The sequence below is a fragment of the Podarcis vaucheri genome (assembly GCF_965113315.1).
Source record: "Podarcis vaucheri genome assembly, chromosome: 6".
Classification (NCBI taxonomy): Eukaryota; Metazoa; Chordata; class Lepidosauria; order Squamata; family Lacertidae; genus Podarcis; species Podarcis vaucheri.
This window is the reverse complement of record NC_138764.1, coordinates 13,236,475-13,257,547: the sequence shown is the minus strand read 5'-3', so window position 1 is coordinate 13,257,547 and position 21,073 is coordinate 13,236,475. Positions and strand designations below refer to the sequence as shown.

Below are 21,073 nucleotides of genomic sequence, written 5' to 3'. Positions count from 1 at the left end.
CTTGACCACAGCCATCTGTGCACTGGTAACCTCCAGACTGGATTGCTGCAATTCTCTGTATGTGGGGATGCCTTTAAGACTGATCCGGAAGTGCCAGTTGGTGTAAAATGTGGCAGCTGCTCACTAGGGCAGGATATTGCTGAAAGAATTGCCCACTGCTGAAAGAACTGCACTGAGCTTTACTGAGTTAAAATAAACTTCTTCATAAACAACATGGTTCCAAACAGTTTGAGATTACATACTGCTCACATCGGAGGCAGACTGACTCTGACTGAAATCTTACAGAGAACACACAAAGAAAATGGCTGCTAAGTCACATGTCAGAGTGACTCAACAGTTAGCAGTTAGGCCTGAATAACTTTAGTAGACCCAAATGATTGTGCAGTCCCAGCACTTCCCAGCCTGCTTAGCTGCTTCTGTTCTCATGTGTCTTTGTCACATGACAAGGATCACCTGGTCCAGCCCCCTGTAATTCTGGAATCCTGCCCACAGCTATCCCTGGGTGGACTTGAACCACCAACCTTCTAGTTAATAGCCGGACCTAGGGTTTTGCCTTGATTCTGCTACTTTCCCCCAGAAAACACACTCTTTAGTGATAAATCAAAACAAACAGCTTTGTGTAAGAAACTCGATTGCTCTTTGTTCCGATTCAGCACTAAAGACTGGGTTTCCCCAAGAGGAAGCAATGGGGCAAATGGAGGTGTGGGAAACCCTTAAGTTCAAGGTGCTGGTTTTGGTGTTGAAAGCACTATATGGTTTGGGACCAGGATACCTGAAAGATGGATTCACCCCTTATTTGCCCAGTCAGTTCCTGAGCTCTACAGCTGAGGGCCTCCAGCACCTGCCATCTTATAACAAGGTTCATTCTGTACAATATAAGAACTGAGCCTTTGGTGAAACATACCCTGTAGAATTACCTCCTGTCACAGCGGGAGGCACTGTGGTCTAAACCACTGAGCCTAGGGCTTGCTGATCAGAAGGTTGGCGGTTTGAATCCCCACGACGGAGTGAGCTCCCGTTGCTCGGTCCCAGCTCCTGCCAACCTAGCAGTTCGAAAGCATGTCAACGTGCAAGTAGATAAATAGGTACTGCTCCGGCAGGAAGGTAAGCGGCGTTTCCGTGCACTGCTCTAGTTCGCCACTAGCGGCTTAGTCATGCTGGCCACATGACCCGGAAGCTGTACGCCGGCTCCCTCGGCCAATAAAGTGAGATGAGTGCCGCAACTCCAGAGTTGTCCACGAATGGACCTAACGGTCAGGGGTCCCTTTACCTTTGCCTAAATATTAGACAGGTGCCACCTCTGTTGTGTTTTTGACATCTACTGAAGATCTTCCTTTGAAACAAGCCTTTGAAGTAGGCTTTGTCCCAGTGAGCATCAGTATTGGAATTGTTCTTAAGAACATTTGCTGAACATCTACACCTTCAGCTAATGTTCTTAAGATGTTTTTGTTGTTCTGTTGCTTGTTGTTTGCTGCCCTGGGAGATAAATGCAATAATAATAAATAAGAAACTTCATTCAGCGTCATTATTAGCAACCTGGCAACATTGCTTTCTTCCACTGGTGCTACAGTAGTAAGACACACTAACACCAAAGGGTCTTTCCAGTTGAACTTTTAGTTGTAGAAAAACTCTGGATGAAATTAAGGGGAATCTACTATTGGCAAAGATGGAGGAAAATGTGATGGCTTTCTCCGTGCAAATCTTACACAATGGATTTCATTAGTCCAAATATTTGAATCCTTGAATAAGAGTCATTCTGTATGATTTACTGTATTTTTTCGTGTATAAGACTAGGTTTTTAAACCAAAAAATTAGGTTTAAAATTAGGGCTCATCTTATACATGGGTAGTGTTGAGGGGTGTTTTCTTAATTTGGAGTCCCCAAATAGAGGGGGTGTCTTATACATGGGGGTGTCTTATACACCGAAAAATACGGTATGATCTTAACTAAAACCTACAGGTAGAAATTACTCTCATTTGCAGGAGCAAATGTAATGCAATATCTAAATATACTATGGTTTTCATTCAGCTATTCATCTTTATGCTACTTGCTTGCCAAAATCGTTTCCAGGAGGTTTGAAACTATAAAACAAATTATAAAAGCTATGCAAAAATAAAACAGATCCACCAAAGCATTAAAACATTCTTAATTAAAATACACACTGAAACAAGCCACTTCAAAAGCATAGCGATTTAAACAGTTAACGGCAATTAAAACAAGAAGATCAGAAAGTCAAGTTTATCCTGCTCTGTGCAATCCCATTCCATCGTAACCAAAGCAAGCCCCATTGGGTGGGCATGTATAATCTTGTGCACCTGGAAGAGAATTTAATTATTTCAGCAGGTTTTAATCTGATCCTATCACTTCCTATGTCTTCACTGCCCCAGAATGGCATTTGATGTATGGTCTCAGAGACTCAAAGTACAGTGGTACCTCAGGTTAAGTACTTAATTCGTTCCGGAGATCCGTTCTTAACCTGAAACTGTTCTTAACCTGAAGCACCACTTTAGCTAATGGGGCCTCCTGCTGCTGCCACGCCGCCAGAACACGATTTCTGTTCTCATCCTGAAGCAAAGTTCTTAACCTGAAGCACTATTTCTGGGTTAACGGAGTCTGTAACCTGAAGCGTATGTAACCTGAAGCGTATGTAGCCCGAGGTACTACTGTATAAGTGACATTGCAGTTTCTAAACCCCCACCCCCACCCCTGAACGTGGCTCTATAGGTTTATTATCATCTCTTATCATCTCTTATCATCTCTTATCATCTAATTAGCAATAAGCGCTTCCAGAACCACTGGAAATCATTTACCTGCTTTTGCCTCTGCAGCACAGACTGTTCACATATAAATGAGTGGATGTAAAAAAGAGACAAAGCATACAGTGGTTTAAAAACTGTAGTCCCAACGCATCTCCCCATTTATCAAATGATGTAGAGGGGGAAAGGCTGTTACTAGCTCCAAGATCAAACACTTTTAAAGCTTTCTGCCCCTTGCTCTCCCTTATATATCATTTCCTTCCCAGTGAGAAAATCAGCCAGAGATACTGAGGAAAGGGTATGGATGGGGGCATAATCTTTAGTTAGCGTTTCATTAATCTTTTCAGAATGAGTGCACCGGAGGCAGAATACAGGCATTTTCCAGGTTCGTGTCTCCGCTCCTCCTCCTGCAGCTGCTGGGTGACCTTGGGCTAGTCACACTTCTCTGAAGTCTCTCAGCCTCACTCACCTCACAGAGTGTTTGTTGTGGGGGAGGAAGGGAAAGGAGAATGTTAGCTGCTTTGAGACTCCTTAAAGGGAGTGAAAGGCAGGATATCAAATCCAAACTCTTCTTCTTCTACGTTTGCCTTTTGTTAAAGGAAATTAAGCCTAATTCAGACAACACAGGTATTGAGGAGACAAAGCCAGAAATAATTATATTCAGTTAAATTACATTCATAGATACAAGGATAAAACCACTCATGCGCTTACAGTCCAAACAGAGCACTCTAAACTCTTATCTGTAGAGCTCCTGCTAAGTCTTCTTCTCCCCTTTAACTTCATCGTCCACCTAACCTGTCCATAAAATGCCTCTTAGGGACAGCTGTGTGAAACTTAGAAGTTAACCTCTTATTTCAGGATGACTTAAACATTTCCAAACACCACCCGTTGTTTTCAGTTAAGAGCCACTTCGTTCCATAACTGTAACCCCAAATCGTTCTTAAATACCCAAGGACCTCCAGGAAGAGACTACCATGAGAAACATCTTGAGAGTGCATTTTAACAGCCCAGTCCCATCCTTACGCAGAAGTAAGTCCTGTTGCACTCAGCGGGACTTAGGTTGAAGTAAGAGGGCACACACCTGCAGCACAACAAAGCGCTGGCTTTTGTAAATGGTTATAACTAATTTGAATGGGTCAACAGAGAAGGAGGGAAAGGAGTCACGATGCTCACCTGCTTGGCTGATGGCTGAGAGAGAAAACAAAACAATGCAGGGTAAAATCATAACTTTGAGAAGAAACTAGCAGACTCAGCTTCTGTTATTTAGTATATAATATGATGATATGATATGATATGATAAATATTAATATAAATATAATATTATAATAAAGATAAATTCCTGAGGAGTTGTGGCACAATAACTCCTACTCGTTGTTTACACCTGCAGGATTAGCAATTTCTGTTCTTGGTGCTAATTTTGTGTCTGGAGTAGTTCCAGCAGATGATCTGCTTTTATGGACCAGTTAGCGATGGCTTATAAACCTGAAGCATGCAGACTCCACCCCTTATTCATAACAAACTAAGGGTGGCAGAGTGTGTGTGGGGGGGTGATCAATTAAAGTTGGAACAGATTATCCTCGTGTTCCCTTTCAACTCTGTTATTCTTTCTCCATAAACAATTGTATCAGCCCCATGGTTTTCCATGGATCTGAGGGCAATGAAACAATCGCTGAGATGGCTAGAGCACCGGTGGTGGATAACTCATTCTGTAGCTGACCGGACACGGGTTAGAGCTCAACGTCGAGCCTATCAAGTGGGGGTAGCGACGGCGAAGAAGACTTTTTTCACTGCCTCTATTGCATCTGCAGAAAACAGCAGCAGGAGACTTTTTCAGGTGGCTCGCAATTTAGCGGAACCACCTGCTACATCGGGGCCCAGAACGGGCCACATGATCTCCTGCAATGATTTTGCAAAGTTTTTTTTGCAGATAAAGTCGCTCAGATTCGGGAAGAGGTAGACTCCACCGTGGGAGCAGGGCAGGGGCGGGAGAGTGCTAGAGTCCTGTCTAGTCAAGTTGCGTGGGATCAATTTCAATCTGTTACCTCCAAGGATGTGGACAGGCTGCTTGGATGAGTGAAACCAACCACTTGTCTCCTTGATCCTTGCCCATCCTGGCTTATAAAAGCTAGCCGGGAAGGGCTGGGCGATGGGCTTCGCAGGGTGGTGAGGGAGTCTTCCCAGACCCGCTGAAAGAGGCGGTTATCAAACTGCTTCTTAAAAAACCATCTTTAGATGCTGCCAATATGCCCAACTATCGCCCAGTCTCAAATCTTCCATTCTTGGGCAAGGTGACTGAGCGAGTGGTTGCTGAACAACTCCAGGCACACCTGGAAGAAGCAGACCATTTGGATCCCTTCCAGTCGGGATTCAGGCCTCATCATGGGACTGAAACTGCCTTGTTCGCACTGGTTGATGATCTCCGGGGGGCTAGGGACAAAGGTGAGAGCCATTTCCTAGTTCTGCTGGATCCCTCAGCAGCTTTTGACACCATCGAACATAACATCCTTCTGGACCATCTAGAGGGGCTGGGAGCTGGGGGCACTGTTATACAGTGGTTCTGTTCCTTCCTCCTGGGCCGTGTTCAGAAAGTGGTGGTGGTGGGGATGAGTGTTCAGACCCCTGGGCTCTCACTTGTGGGGTGCCTCAGGGTTCTGTCCTCTCCCCCATGCTTTTCAACATCTACATGCAGCTGCTGGGAGAAATCATCAGAGCGTTTGGGCTGGGTGTTCATCAGTATGCGGATGATACCCAGCTCTACCTCTCTTTCAAATTGGAACCAGTGAAAGCTGCGAAGGTCCTGTGTGAGTGTCTGGAGGCAGTTGGAGGATGGATGGCGGCTAACAGATTCAGGTTGAATCCTGACAAGGCAGAAGTACTGTTTTGGGGGGACAGGAGGCGGGCAGGCGTGGAGGACGTCCTGGTTCTGAATGGGGTAACTGTGCCCCTGAAGGACCAGGTGCACAGCCTGGGAGTCATTCTGGACTCACAGCTGTCCATGGAGGCACAGGTCAATTCTGTGTCCAGGGCAGCTGTTTGCCAGCTCCATCTGGTATGCAGGCTGAGACCCTACCTGCCCGCCTCCTGTCCACTGCTTGGACTACTGCAATGTGCTCTACGTGGGGCTACCTTTGAAGGTGACCCGGAAACAACAACTAATCCAGAATGCGGCAGCTAGACTGGTGACTGGGAGCGGCTGCTGAGACCATATTACACCGGTCTTGAAAGACCTGCACTGGCTCCCAGTACATTTCCGAGCACAATTCAATGTGTTGGTGCTGACCTTTAAAGCCCTAAATGGGCTATGTCCAGTATACCTAAAGGAGCGTCTTAACCTCCATTGTTCTGCCCGGACACCGAGGTCCAGCGCCAAGGGCCTTCTGGCGGTTCTCTCGCTGTGAGAAGCAAAGCTACAGGGAACCAGGCAGAGGGCCTTCTCAGGAGTGGCACCCGCCCTGTGGAACGCCCTCCCACCAGATGTCAAAGAGAAAAATAACTACCAAACTTTTAGAAGACATCTGAAGGCAGCCCTGTTTAGGGAAGCTTTTCTCTCTACCTCTTTTCTTATTTATCCATCCTCTTTGTAACCTCCACTTCACTGCATTTTTCGAAGTCTACCTAGCCTAGAGATGGTAGGCCTGTTCAAGGTGGACTGTGTCCACCCCGCTCCCCTAGGTGTGTTTCACATCACTTTCAAACCTTGGCTAGAGATAAATGAGGAACAGCTTAAGGATTCCAACAGGTGTGATGCCTGTTTGAGAATCAGACAGTAGGACTGACCACCAAAGTGTAGGATACAGATATCCTTTGGATATCTGTCGTGTAAAACCTGACACTGAAAATGCATTGAGTACACATAAATGGGAATGGGAACAAAGCCTTAGTCTGCAGGAATCTTGGGTACATGCACCCATGTTGGAGATGTTCAGGGCCTGTAGTTGAATGTGGTATTCCAGGATAATGTTGGCCTCAGGATTCTCTCATCAGATCCCTCTCCCAGACCACATCCCTGAGTAGTCCTTCCTGGGGAGAATGTGCCCTTGAATTGCAGCAACAACTTTTGCCTTCCTGAACACAGGATGCCCGGGGTGTCTGTATGTGTGAGTGAGTGCAGAAACCCGACTTCTGTGTGGCTACAAAAACGCCCCACCTCCTTGCACTAGTGTTCATTGCGATGGGATTTGAAAAATGCAACAGACACCAAATTAGCTTTCAAATAATTTATTTGCAGAAGTACACTTTGCACATCATGGAACGTTAAAAAAACAACACCACCAAACAGTTTTAAAATTATAGTAATAAATAAGGCCACAATCCAGAGAATAGGCTTAAATCGCATTGATGTTAACAACAACACAAATGTGACTTAACTTTATCTGGATGGCGGTCACTACAAAATTCTTCCCTGTGCATAATCTGGCATCATTCTAAATGCCCAACCAAGACCAGCAGGCTGGGATAAATAATACTTTGTGTTTTTTTTATATAAAAATGGAAATATTACAGGAACAAAATGAGGCTGCGTGATGCATATCCAGTGAACTTAATGCAGAGGAAGACATAATTCCATAAAACTGGCACCATACAGTGAACTACAGCTATTTAGAACACACACGGCACTTGCAAGTCATGTACAAAAATGTTTTTCTTTTTCTTTTTAAAGAAAGGTTCCAAGAAAAACAGGCTCACAATCTAATAATTACAAGAGACATGGAAGAGGAGACAGCACTGAGTAGGTGGTAAAATTGTGTGGGGAAAGAACAGTGAACACAAAGTTCAGGAACTGGCAGGACTAGTGTCCTAATTTCAAAGAGAAAGAACTTAAATGGGAGAAGTGATAGGCATCAGAAAGAGATGAGGTAACTTCTAGGCCTGAACTAATCAAAAGAACAAAGAGGAATGGAATAGAGTGTTCTCAAAAAGGACAATTAGCCCTATAATCTGTAGGCACAACCCAGCAGAAGTTCTCCTCAGCAACCTCCACTGAGTGCTACAAAAAGCACAAACAGCAGATATCATGGAGTTTTCTCAAGAGTTTCCGGGTGACTTTTGTCCACATTTCCTTTGGTTACACCAATATTTCCTTTTCCAGCGATATTTTTCCCTTTAGCACTTTGCTTTAACAGATAATCATTATATCAATTTGCAGAGTACAAATAACAGAGGGTTTTTCAACCAAGAGGGCCAGTAATGTACGGGCTTCAGAACCATAGTATTAAACATGCATTTCTTAAGCAATATGAAAGGTTTAATACCTACAATAAGGTTGCATTTCCCAAGTTAGCAGTCCATTAATTAGCATCTAATTGAATGTGTAAAATTGACAATACCCAAGTTATTAATTGAAGTGCCTATTGGTTTACTTGAGGAATTGTGTTTATTAGCCAACTTGAAATGTGGAATAGAATTTTTTTTTAAAAAAATATAGAAACTGCAGTATAATAATATTAACAGAAATGCAGTGTCAGTATCCAAAAATTGAAATGGCCTTTGTATACATAAAGTGCTGTGTAAAAGCAGGGCTTGGGAACCTACAGTACTGGTCTATATCTCAAGTCATATCGATTTGAGTCCTAAATGACATCCAAAACTCCAGTTCTTACTTATGGGAGACATATATCTCACCCATCACATTACATAGGCATCTCAAAAGAGGCAGCACAACTATCTCACTAGCTCCTCTGAAGGCACTTTAGGGTTCAGAAAGAATGGGTTTAGTGTTATATTCTACAACAAAGGTCGTCCACCCTTGTTCTGTATAGAGCCTTTGAGTCTCTGCAAGGATGTTAAAATGATATGGATCCACTCTTTATAACTGAAAACTATTAATTTGGGAGGAAAAAGAAAGGACTGTTGTTTTTGTGTTGGTTTTTTTACATCTTCTTAATTATGATGAAAGAGAAAGCTACAGTTCCAAGCCTTTGTTTGGAGCATTAAAACCCAAAAATAACATTTCATCTTCCAGTCACCTATTATATAGAGCTAGGGGGAAACTTTCCATTAAAAAGCAATTGAGATTCTGCAGAGACTACAAGCTCCTATACATTTCAAGAGGAATTACATGTGAACGGTTTCACTGGGTTGCGTCCTACACAGTTGTGGTTTTACTCTTAGAAGAGGAAGGAACTTTGTTTGCAATAAAAGGGAAGTGCAGTTATAGACACAAACAAAATGAAGATCAGTCCATTATCAAAACCTATTGCTGTGTCACATGGGAGAGGTAGTGAAAATAAATTTTCCTTTCCCCCAAATTTGCATGCATGCTCCCTCTCAGTTTAAGTGTTTGTGTTTACTATAAACAGGGGGTAAAAATCCTTAACTTTGGCTAAACCATAAGGATTCTACATTTATTTTGTAAAGTGCAAAGATTTCTGTAAAAGGACAGTTTTCATGAGCACAGATTTCCAGAACTGTTCTGGATTTTTGTTGTGTTGTTTTTTAAAAAAAAAAAATTGAGCACTTCCAGACTCTCAGATAACAGCACGTAACATAGTTTTGTATTTAGGATCATACCTGTCAAGTTGAAGAGGCAGAACTATTGTTTATGTTCAAGTTTAAGCAGCAGATCTAATGCCCTGATCCATTTTGGAATACATCTTTCTGGTACAGAAGATAGTTTTAAAAACCAAGGGATCCAGTCCTACAAATCTAAGCAGAACTCCCCCTTTAGGTCTGGCATCGTGGGTTAGATGCCAAGGCACAGGAAAAAAAATCCATGGTGTTTTGCCTGAACTATAAATAACAACAAAAACAACAATATAATAGATATCATAAATAAATAAATATGCAAATAGCTGTTCCCTATAGTTCAGCAGAGCGCTCTTTTAGTAACACAGCTCGGCCGATCTCGTCTCTTGCTGTGCTGGAGGTGCTGACGTTATTCGTTGCTGCTGTTGCAGGGTTTATGACGTGGAAAGCCACGAGAGGACAGCCCTCTACATTGTTGCAGATAAGGTTTTGGATGGAGGCTGTGTTCACTATGTCAAAGCCAACTTTGCCCCCAAAGGTGCTGGGCTTCCAGTACTCTGGTGAGCAGATGACATTTCCCATGAGACCTTTCAGGGAGAACGGTGCTCCAAGTTCTATCATGGTCTCACCAAAGATGGCTCCAGGACGTGGTTTTTCTACAAGGAGGGCTGGGTACAGCTCCATAGCATCAATATCCCCATAGAGTTCTTCAAGTTCTGCAGCCATTTCTTTTTCTCCTGGAATAGAGAGACCAAAAAAACCACATAGTAGTAAAACTTCAGCCTTTTTCTCCACGGTTTTGTATTCAGTTCTAAATCACTAAGTAATTATTCTATAAGGTTCTGAAAAGGAGAATGGAAATTGCCTTATAGAGGACAGGGAGAGGCTTCTAGCTGTTGCAAAAGCTGCCATGAAAGTAATACAGAAGAAAATAATAGCAGAGAGAGGGAGAGAGAGAGAGAGAGAGAGAGAGAGAGAGAGAGAGAGAGAGAATATCCAAGTCTGTAATTCTAGAGAAAAGTTGCATCAGCAGGGGGAGAAAAATCAATGCACTTGGAGAAGAATGAGTGAAATAACAACTCTAAGATATCTTCACAAGGTCTTTGGATTGACACAGAATTTTCTTCATGAAAACTCTAATGTAGAAGCTCCCCCCCATAGAGTCTATTTTCTTCCTTTTCATACTTAGAACGTAGTTTTCCTTTTGCACATCTCTCATTGCAGATTGAAATGACAGTGAGGAATCTTGTCAGAGGAGCTGCAACTACCCAATCTCCAGTGAAAGACAACAGAGCTTTTCTACAAGAACTCAACACTTTTTTTTCAAACAACAAGTTCTTGAAATACGGAGTAATTCGTTTATTGGTTATATTGCTTGAATCTTGGATTTGGATTTGAACATTTGAGTGCCAACTTGAGGGCCTTTTGGGATGAGAGGCAGCATAGAACTGAACTATGACCTAGTCTATCCCAACCCATTGGAGCATCTAGCCTTTAGCTGCCTACATAATCCTGGACCTGCTAACTGCAGTCCCTTAAGTGGAGATGCCAAGAATTGGACCCCAAACATCCCCATGCAAAGCAGAAGTTTGATCTCTAAGCTGTGCAGCCTTGCCCCCCAAAATGAAGCTCTTGTTTTTCTACAAGTAGAGGTCAAGTCTTACCTGTGAGCTCTTCAAATGACTGAAAAGGTTTCAGCATAAAGTGCTTCCGATACTCATTCAAGGAGCGGTATCTCATCTGTCGGCTTTGATCAATGGAAGCTTTTGCTACTTTCTCCACCGCAGCAGGGACATTCCGCCCACCAGCTACCTGTTATCAAAGAAATGGAGTAATATGAGAAACCACATGGAGATCAGAACTTCAAGCCCCTTTGAAATCAAATGGACCTCAAACATTTATCCATCTCTTGGATTTACAGTGAGAAACTTGCTCATGCTATTCACTCCTCTGTCTGAAATACGACAGAGAAAGTTGAAGGCAGTCTAAAACTGTGCCACAAATTTCCCCTTTCCCTAATCATTCTTCCCATGCTCAAAACATTTTCAGATATTGGAGTGACTTAACAGGTGGGCAGATGTACCCTGTTGCCTCAAGATGAAGGCTATGCAATTTCTTAGTAGAAAATAAATTCTTACCCTTCCAGCCCTTTGCCTGGAGAAGGATTCCACCATGTGGGAAAGACCATGTTCTAACATGATGGAGTTGTTATAGATGAACTGCTGGTATGTGTACTCTTGGTCATGAATCTGGAAGGTATCAGGGAGGAGAGGGTGCCAGTGGTAAAGGGTGTTGAACTCTGCCGCGATTCTGTTCTGATACTGGAATCTCTGGTTGAAGAGCAGCTCTGGGTCAAACTTCAGCTTGAAGTGGTAACCACTCAGGTGCTGCACGTAGTCTTCAATCACAATCTTGATGGTCTCTCCTGTTTCCCCACAGAAAACAAGTCAGTCAGTCTTTTCATTTCCTAAACAATAAAAGGGTAAAGGACTCCTGGACGGTTAAGTCCAGTCAAAGGCAACCATGGGGTTGCAGCGCTCATCTCTCTTCAGGCCGAGGGAGCTGGTGTTTGTCTACAAACAGCTTTCCGGGTCATGTGGCCACCAGGACTAAACAGCTTCTGGCGCAAAGGGGAAACCGTGATGGAGACCAGAGTGCACAAAAACGCCTTTTGCCTTCCCACCGCAGCAGTACCTATTTATCTCCTTGCACTGGTGTGCTTTCAAACTGCTAGGTTGGCAGGAGCTGGGACAGAGCAACGGGAGCTCACTCTGTTGCAGAGATTTGAACTGCCGACCTTCTGATTGGCAAGCCCAAGAGGCTCAGTGGTTTAGACCACAGCACCTCCTGATCTCTTATATTTCCTAAACAATATTGAATGCTGAAGAATACAAAAATGGCCTTCCTGATTCAGACCAAGAATGCATTTTGACTGGCAATACAGTTCTAATGGTGGCCAACAAAATGTCCCTGGGAAACTCAGAATCAAGGCAAAAGGGTAATAAGCCGTTCTTTCAGGTTCCTATTCAGTATTCATACACCTATTGCCTCTATACATGGATGTTCTGCTTAGATAACATAGGCAACAGATGATGTTGGCTCACGAATTTGTCTCAACCCATGTAAAGCCATCTTAGGTGATGGCTATCGCCACATCTAGCAGCAGCAAAATTTAATCAAGTAATTGTGTGTTAACCATGAGTGATTGTAAGAATTACCTGTTAAGATCAGCCGGGCAGTTTGGAATAGCTGCTCATCATCCCATTCCGGATGCTCGCCCTTCAGAATATCACAGACCCGGTTGTGTTCCCGGAGCCATAACGTGGCGTACATCATCAGCCCTGGAACCAAACCAAAGACCTCTTGCCCTACAGAAAATTTCAGGTGCTCAGGGACGTGTGGTGGATAAATCATTTCTGCCTGAGTTTCTTTGACCGTGGGTGGGTACATCTCTCCATCAATCATCTGTAATTACAAAATAAATAAATGAGCATGGCAACACACAGAATCTTCTATCATACTGAATTTCAGCCAAGAATACTAAAATCCAGTGAAAATATAATATGCTTATACTTGTCAATTTCCAGTGGGTTTCAAGTACAGGGGGTTGTTGTAAATTGTAGCACTGATCTAGATAAACATAGTTATCTAGTAAGAATAGGGTGTCTGATGCAGTTATTGAAATGCCTGTGGCGTTTCTCTGCATCAAAGGAAACACGAAAGCTCCTCTCTTCCTGGTAAAGATGTTAACATAAGTGATGCTCTCGTTTTCTCAGCACACTGCAGGAATTTCAGAAGGAATCCAAACTAACCTGAAATCTCAGCTTCCCGTCCTTAAATAGTCTGAGTTTCATCTGCCTGTCCAAAGTTTCTCCATAGATGTGATTTAGATCAACCTGTTGAAAAAATAGGAACATCAAAATCTAATTTTAATTTGTCAGATGAGACAGAAAAATGATTAGATTCTCCCTCTAAATGTTTCAGAACATAATATGTTGAAGTAACGTTCCAATGGAAGCGAGAGTTCTCTCCACTCATTAAAAGTGTTGGAAAACAATGTTATTTCTCAAATGTCATTACCAATAAAATTTCGGAAGCGCAGCTCTTTCAAGTTTTTGCGCTGTCCTCAATGACAACTTCAAAAAACAGGAGACCTTGTAAACAACCACTATTACAACAGTATAACTCACCACCACCCTTGCTTAAAGTGTTATCTTAGAAAGTTGTGTTGCAGACAAAACCGGTTTATAAACACACACACACCAACTGCATTTTTCACCCCAAATTCAGGGCTGCAATAGTTATTTTTCCATAAATTGAGGAGAACCTAATTGCTATGTATTTTAGAGAACTGACCAGATAAAGTCAAATGGTTCTCCCACACAGTGGGCACATAACATTGTGGGAACAAGCTATTCTGAGGTTATGCAAGAAAGATTTGCTGTACATTCTGCCTATCACAATATTGATGCAACTCTTTTGTGGATGGCAAGATAACCCTCTCACCGCAGGAGTTGATAAAAAGGTTTGCTTGCAATAACTCATCAGTCCAAGTCACAGTTCTGCCATCTTACCCCATGTCCAAGAGCTTTGGTGAAGGCTGGTCCTTTGTGATGATCTGTCTTGAAGAACTGGTGGGTGAAATGCTGGGCAAAGAATGTGAACATGATGTTTGTGCCTTGTGGATCGGGAATAAATTTTCTCCGCAGTAGAAATTTCTCTACAATGAGCTTGGAATCGGGAAGCTCCTTCTTACCTGGAATGCAAAGCAATCATTTATTTTTCAGACACCCCAAGGGACTAGAGCAGGGGTCAGCAAACAATTTCAGCAGGGGGCTGGTCCACTGTCCCTCAGACTTTGTGAACGAATTCCTATGCCCCACAAATAACCCAGAGAAGCATTTTAAATAAAAGCACACATTCTATTCATTTAAAAACACCAGGCAGGCCCCACAAATAACCTAGAGATGCATTTTAAATAAAAGGACACATTCTACTCATGTAAAAACACGCAGATTCCCAGACCGTCCACGGGCCGGATTGAGAAGCCGATTGGGCCGGATCCGGCCCCCGGGCCTTAGTTTGCCTACCCATGCACTAGAGACTGAATAACTGCAGCCATTTCCTGTCTGTTCTACAGGAGTTTGACAGGAAGAATTAAAAATGTCAAACCCCAGCTTAATGCATGTTGATAGTTTCTTTGCAGTTTGGAACCTGTCCGATTGTTAATTATCATACTAAATATAGTTGTCTTGGTTTAAACCTGTTAGTTATTCATTTGGTTGCCAATATACACACAACCTGTTGGCTGATATACAACCACAGCAAGTTTTCTGTTCCTTTGACAAAGGACGACAGAACGTTTCACTGGGAAAATATGTGCTGCAATGCACACTCAATACCTTGTGTTTCTCCTTCAGATATATTTTCTAATGTTTAAGCCGTTTTCAGGCATTCACTGAACATAATTAACCATTGCATTGAGAAGGGAGGACAGCGTTGTCCCCACTGGCCTTGTGTACATACAGGAGGAATAATATTTCATTTTTTCTTACATTCACATGCACAGATTCCCCCCCCTTCTTACCTTTCACACCCATAGGGGTTGGGCAGTTGTGGTCTACCGGCGGAAGAGTCCTAGTATAGTAAGAAAGGTTTGAAAAGGCTTCCCAGCTTTTGTATCCATAATGGCTGTTATATGTTGGTGGGCTCTCTATTAAATGGGATCTTGCTGGAAGGGGAGAGAAAGGACCAGAAAAATTATGACCATGCTTAAGTGACCACAGTATGGAGACAGAGAACCTTCTCCATAAGACTTCCCACACAGTCTAGTTTCACAGTCTAAGCCCCACAGGGGGTAAGGATCTGACCTTGAAAAGTCCATTTTCAGAAGTGACGCGGAATGTAAAAATCCATTTTCAATTTTACTCTCTCTACATTTTTGTCTCTTGGTTACAACTACGCCGAAATATTCTTACACTTAAAATGTCCATCAATGGTTTCTCTCAGATTCCCAAGAACTGGAGTTTGGCGAGGGTGCTCAAAACTCTTTGACAGAGATTCCCCACCCCTGTCACGCACAATGGCTAAACCTATTTTCAGTGTGTACCATACATGGACTCTGAAGAAATGTTTGAACTTTTGCTCTTATCTTCAAAAAGAGGCAGATGGCACCCAAAGAAGAAGCTTGACTTAGCCATTGCTTTGCCTAATGCCATTTATTAGAAGGCTGAGTGGCTAGAGTGCGGTTACTGCATTAGATCAAAATAAATTGGAACCAACATATAGCACTTCAAAGTGCTTGGGTAAATATCTACCCCCAAGCTTAAGCCTCCGGTCCAATGCTCATTTACCCGAGAGCAAGTGCCAATGAACTCAAAGAGACTTACTTCTGAGTAGATGCGTACGGGACTGTGGTGTAAAAGTAGAATTAAGAGATATGGATACTTACACATCAATACGTATCTCATGATGGCATTGTGGAGGAAAGGGAAGTTGTTGATTACATCCCAGACTGCTTTGAAGTGAGTGAGAAGGTAGTGGACTGTGGACGGTGTGGGCTTCAGCGTCACTTTCAGCCAAGTAAAAAATTCCGCTGTAAGGAACGAAGCGCAATGAACGTTAGCAAAAACTGTTAAGTGCTCCTCAATGCTAATTGTGCAAGCGTAACTTTCTGGAATACGTACGTGTAGTGCAGTTTTCCCCGTAATAACCAGTCCGCGTACAGTCACATTCATAGCGGTCAAATCCTGCTGTCATGCAGACTCCTCTGTTTTGGCATGGATTTGAGCAGCAAGGATTAACTGGAAGGGAATCAAGAGGTGTGCTGTCAAAGCAAGATCAAGGCCCTTGGACCAATGCTAATTGATTAGTTCCCTAGAGACCAACTGCCACTTGATACCATCATATTATATTTGCCCACAGAATGCATCCAGCCTTTCTAGTTTGTTAGTGCATCATGCACATGAGGTTATGGTGTAGCTGTTGAGAGCATGTAGAAGCAGCAGGAGGCAGATCTAACTATCTTGGGTGGAAAGCACCCCAATTTTGGAAAATAGTTCTAAATGCAGCTGCCTACAGAATCATCACTAGCACCCCTGTATTGTTGCTGGGGAAATGATTTCTGCCGTAGCTGCTGCTTCTGCAGACACCGAAGAGTCATTTCATAGGAACTTTCACCTGGAAAAAAACTCTTCTAGAATGGGGAGTCTGCTCTAGGCAAAGATGGAAGAGAAGGCAATTGCCTACTCCATATAAACCCCGAAGAATGGATTTCACTAGTCGTAATATTTAAATTCTTGGGCAATAGTCTTTCTTATGAAACATGTACAACTTTTACTAGATCATGTTAGCAGAAATTAGTACCACTGGCAGGAACAAAGGCAGGCAAATATAAGACATATCCCTGAAACGTAACAAAGCTTTCATCTAGGACATTATATTGCGTATCTAAGGATACAACCCCTGTATCTGTGAACAAGCTCCAATTAGGTTTCCTCCTCTGATTAGGTTTGTGCTCTAAGAAACTTAAGTTCACTTTCAAGTGAACATAATGATACCAGCAACTTCTAATAAAGCCTCAGAGTACTACCGGCATTGAGGTCTAATCCTTCCTCTATGCCACCATCCCCCCCGCCCCCAGCGGTTCTCAAAGTTTCTGACCATCTCCTAAGAAGATACTTAGCAGGATGCACTTCTGAAAATCCCTGGTAACCATTTACATACATTTAACTCTGCAGCATGGATTATCCACACATAAATAAAAGAATGTAAAAAAGAAAGAAAGCATACACTAGTTTGAAAACAGAAGTTACGATGCACCTCCCCAGGCTAGGCAAGTGACGTACAGAAAAAGGCTGCCCTTAGCACCACCATCAAACACTTTTGATGCTTTCAGCTTCTTGCCCTCCCTTACATAACTTTTCCTGGCCAAGGAAGAAGAAAGGGCATGAATGGGCGTAATATTTAGTTACTGCTTCATTAATCTTTTCAGAATGAGTGCATGGAAGGCAGGAGGGAAAAGCACTAGGAGATACTGTTTTTCCCCTCTATATTTGCCTTTTGTTAAAGGAAATTAACCCTGATTCAGACAACATAGGTGCCGAGGAGCCAAAGCCAGAAATAATTATATTCAGTTAGAATACATTCATAGATACAAGGATAAAACCACTCATGTTCTTACAGTCCAAAAACTCTAAATACTTTTATCTATAGTCCATAACTAAGACTCCTCCCCTACATGACATTTCCCCCCTAACCTAACCTGACCCAAAAAATACTTTTGGGGGGACTGCTGTGTGAGACACCCTCAACTTTCAGCACTTTTACAAGTTAACCTCTCATTTCAGGGTTACTTAAACATTTCCAGGCGCCTTCAAAGTTCAAGCCTGCATATATTGCAACAAAACAGCATCGGTGGTCTTCGGGGTTTTTTTCATCGCCACTCTGAATGGTAAGCGTAGCCAGGATCCTTTCTTAAAAACCCGAAGAGCGCCAGGAAAAGGACAAAAAGAGATAGCAATGGGCAACCCTAGGAAGTCAGTAGGATTTGCACCGAAGGTAAGTGGCCCCACCATCCCAGCTCAAGACAGCACTGAATTTTTTTGTAGATAGCACAGACTTCATTTTAGAAAGATCAGCAGCACTCACCTGCTTGGCTGATGGCCAAGAGAGAAAACAAGACCACGCAGGGTGCAATCATTTTTAGCGCACAAAGTAGCAGGCTCAGCTTCCGAAATCGCGGATATGATAAAATAAATAATAATATAATATTATTATTATATAAATAGATATTCCCGAGGAGGAGCTTTCACTAGCTGCCCAGCGCCGTTCAAGATCCGCAGCTTGTGCTCTTGAAGTGATCTCCGAGTCTGGAGCAGCTGGCGCGAACCTGCTGCCTTTATGCGCAGCCGGAGTGACTCACGATTGCGCGCAGGAAGCGAGCAGGATCCGCCCCCGGAGACGCAAGTGGGGGTGGCGCGGAGACAAGGAACGTTTGGCACTCGCTTTTCTCCCCGCAGGTTTGCACGGATTCTCACCGCCCCAAAGCGGGGCGATCCCTTTCGTTCCGCTTTGAAATCGAAGCGAAGTGGGCTTGTGCGTTGAACTTCGCAGCATTTGCCACGGGAAAGGGAGAGAGGGAGAGAGGGAGGTGGGGAAGGAGAGGGATATTGCGCGATGGGGTTTGTGGAAACGTGGGAGAACGCCAGCCCCCAACATTTCACTGATCTTTTTCTTGCCCAACATGCGACTCGAACCCACGACCCTCATTTTCAAGAGTCTCCTGCTGCTCTGTGAGCGATCTCAGAGGTGGAGCCTGCGCGTAAAGAGTCGCCAGGTGGGGCCGTGAAGTTAAAGCCAGAAGCAGATCCGCGAATGCTGATTCTTGCTAGGTTAAAGTTGGTCGACTTCTTGCCGTGGATCCCAAGCCTGCGGAGGATCACTGTAAGGAAGGCCAGTGCCTTCCGGCAAGATCTTCGCGTTTATGCCTGCTCACCTGTTACAGGTGATTCTTCCGGCAGGCAATGTCTGGGTTGGCTTCCAGCGCAGACGCTTCCTCGCCACCGCGCTCCTTTCTGACATTCTGAACTCGGATCTTGAAATAACGGCATGCTCCGGGTGGACTCTCAGCTCCAAAATCTCTCCAAAGCCTCCTATAAGTTCGCCCCCCCATCACACACAGACACGCACACACTTTATTGGTGACCCAGTGCCCACTTCCGATTCACAAACTGGATCGCTGGGAGTGAGTGAGTTGGGATATCATGAAAAGACAGCAAATGGTTAGAACAGAATATTATTGTTGCATTTTTGCTGCCCCAGGTATATAGCCTTGGATGCCGCATGATTTGGGTTGGATAGCATTTGTTACACAATGTATTGTTTTCTGGGTCCTATGGAAGGATAAGAATAAGGGTGATGTTGATGTACCCAGGGGCGCCGACTTATAAAAAATATTGGGGGAGCCCGCGAAAGCTCATGAATAATAAATAAGCTCATGAATATGCAGATAAAGTGGCGCCGCCTCCTCGTGAGCGAATAGGGGAGAGCGTGCTGCGCCTATTAATCAGCTCTGGAGTGGAAATTGGGTGGAGCTTTTGCTCGGGAGGGAGGGCAGGAGGCATGCAGGCAGCCCGACCCTGTGCATTTTGGGCTGGGGGAGGGGCGACGGTGGCGCTCTGCTGGAGGGGCGCCTGAGATTATTGGGGGGTGGAGCCCCCCAAACGAATTTTTGAGGGGGCTCGGGCCCCCTCAGGCCCCATGGAGTCGGCGCCTATGGATGTACCGTATTTTTTCGTGTATAACATGACCCCTATTCTTTGGGACTCCAAATTCAGAAATTGGGGGAAGATGTTAAGCTTTTTTTGGGGGGGGGAATTGCCCAGAGTTGTCCAGCTTTTTATGGGGGTGGCCGTCAATCGCTCAACCGCCTGGCCGCAGCTGCCAATTGCACGCCTCGCAGAAGGCACCAATCCATAGCTGTCAACTTTTCCCTTTTCTTGCGAGGAATCCTATTCGGAATAAGGGAATTTCCCTTTTAAAAAAGGGAAATGTTGACAGCTATGCTCCAATCGTCTGACCGAACGCAGCCACAAATCCCCCGACCAGTTGCCACAACAACAACAAATCCGGACCACACCTGGCCTCATCCACCAATCACACGCCCAATCACTGCTGTGTGTCTCCTACTCGCGCCTACTCTCTGTACCACCCGTGTATAAGACGACCCCCAAGTTTTTATATCATTTTTGGATAAAAAACACTCGTCTTATACACAGAAAAATACGGTATTAAATTCACCTGCCTTACCACTGCAAGAACCTTGTAAGGTTGACCTTAAAGTAGGTAAAGGAAAAGGGACCCCTGACCATTAGGTCCAGTCGTGACCGACTCTGGGGTTGCAGCGCTCATCTCGCTTTATTGGCCGAGGGAGCCGGCGTACAGCTTCCGGGTCATGTGGCCGGCATGTCTAAGCCGCTTCTGGCAAACCAGAGCAACACACGGAAAGGCCGTTTACCTTCCCGCCGGAGTGGTACCTATTTATCTACTTGCACTTTGACGTGCTTTCGAACTGCTAGGCTGGCAGAAGCAGGAACAGAGCAACGGGAGCTCACCCCGTCGCAGGGATTTGAACCGCTGACCTTCTGATCGGCAAGTCCTAGGCTCTGTAGTTTAACCCACAGCGCCACCTTTACAAGTAGGTATCTTCCCTTTATTTGATCTTCTCTTTCTTTGTTTTGCTTGTTTACTTGTTTTGCTTGCAGTGAGCAGCCGTTTGCCCTGCTCACATGGGGAAAAAGGGAAGGGCACCACACAGCTTAGTGGCCAAACATTTGCCTTGTGTGTGGAAAGGGCATGGGTTTCATCCCCACTTAAAAGAGGCGGCACGTTGGCAGAGGCTGGCAGAAGTTAGATCTGAATGTGCTGACAGATCTCTGGGGTTCAGCAAGGGTCACCAATTGCTTAACAATCCCAACATCAAAATGGTTTCCTCCAACCAGGGTGGATTTGATTTAAATCAAATCCATTTAAATCACTAGTCAGTAAGACTTGATTTAAATCACTGGTCCGTAAGGCTTGATTTAAATCATTTTTTACAGAAAGGTTTAACCTTGCTGGCATCCTCTTAGTATTTACAACCAGAGGAAGGTTTCGTTTTTGGAATAATAAATTTTCAGAGTAGTTTTTACAGTTACATCAAAAATTACTGATTTAGTTATTCTATCAGAAATGCGTAGTCAGATAATTATGAAATTATTGTTTGTATTTGGACAACTCTTCTGCTGTGCTTTATTGGAAGGAGAAAAATAATCATTTCCTTAAGAACAATTTAAACAATTTATTTAACTAAA

General features: G+C 43.8%; 1 protein-coding gene across 1 annotated transcript; it reads right to left on the bottom strand.

Annotated features, from left to right (window-relative positions):
- Positions 1-9,197: 9,197 nt before the first annotated feature.
- On the bottom strand, positions 9,198-18,114 carry PTGS2 (prostaglandin-endoperoxide synthase 2). Its single transcript, XM_082225491.1, has 10 exons — positions 17,871-18,114; positions 15,908-16,024; positions 15,673-15,816; positions 14,809-14,952; positions 13,796-13,977; positions 13,034-13,117; positions 12,440-12,686; positions 11,360-11,646; positions 10,886-11,033; positions 9,198-9,958 (listed from the first exon to the last, which is right to left on the bottom strand). Exons 1-10 carry the CDS (start codon positions 17,920-17,922, stop codon positions 9,555-9,557), a joined length of 1,809 nt encoding a protein of 602 aa, XP_082081617.1. The 5' UTR covers positions 17,923-18,114; the 3' UTR covers positions 9,198-9,554.
- Positions 18,115-21,073: the final 2,959 nt, after the last annotated feature.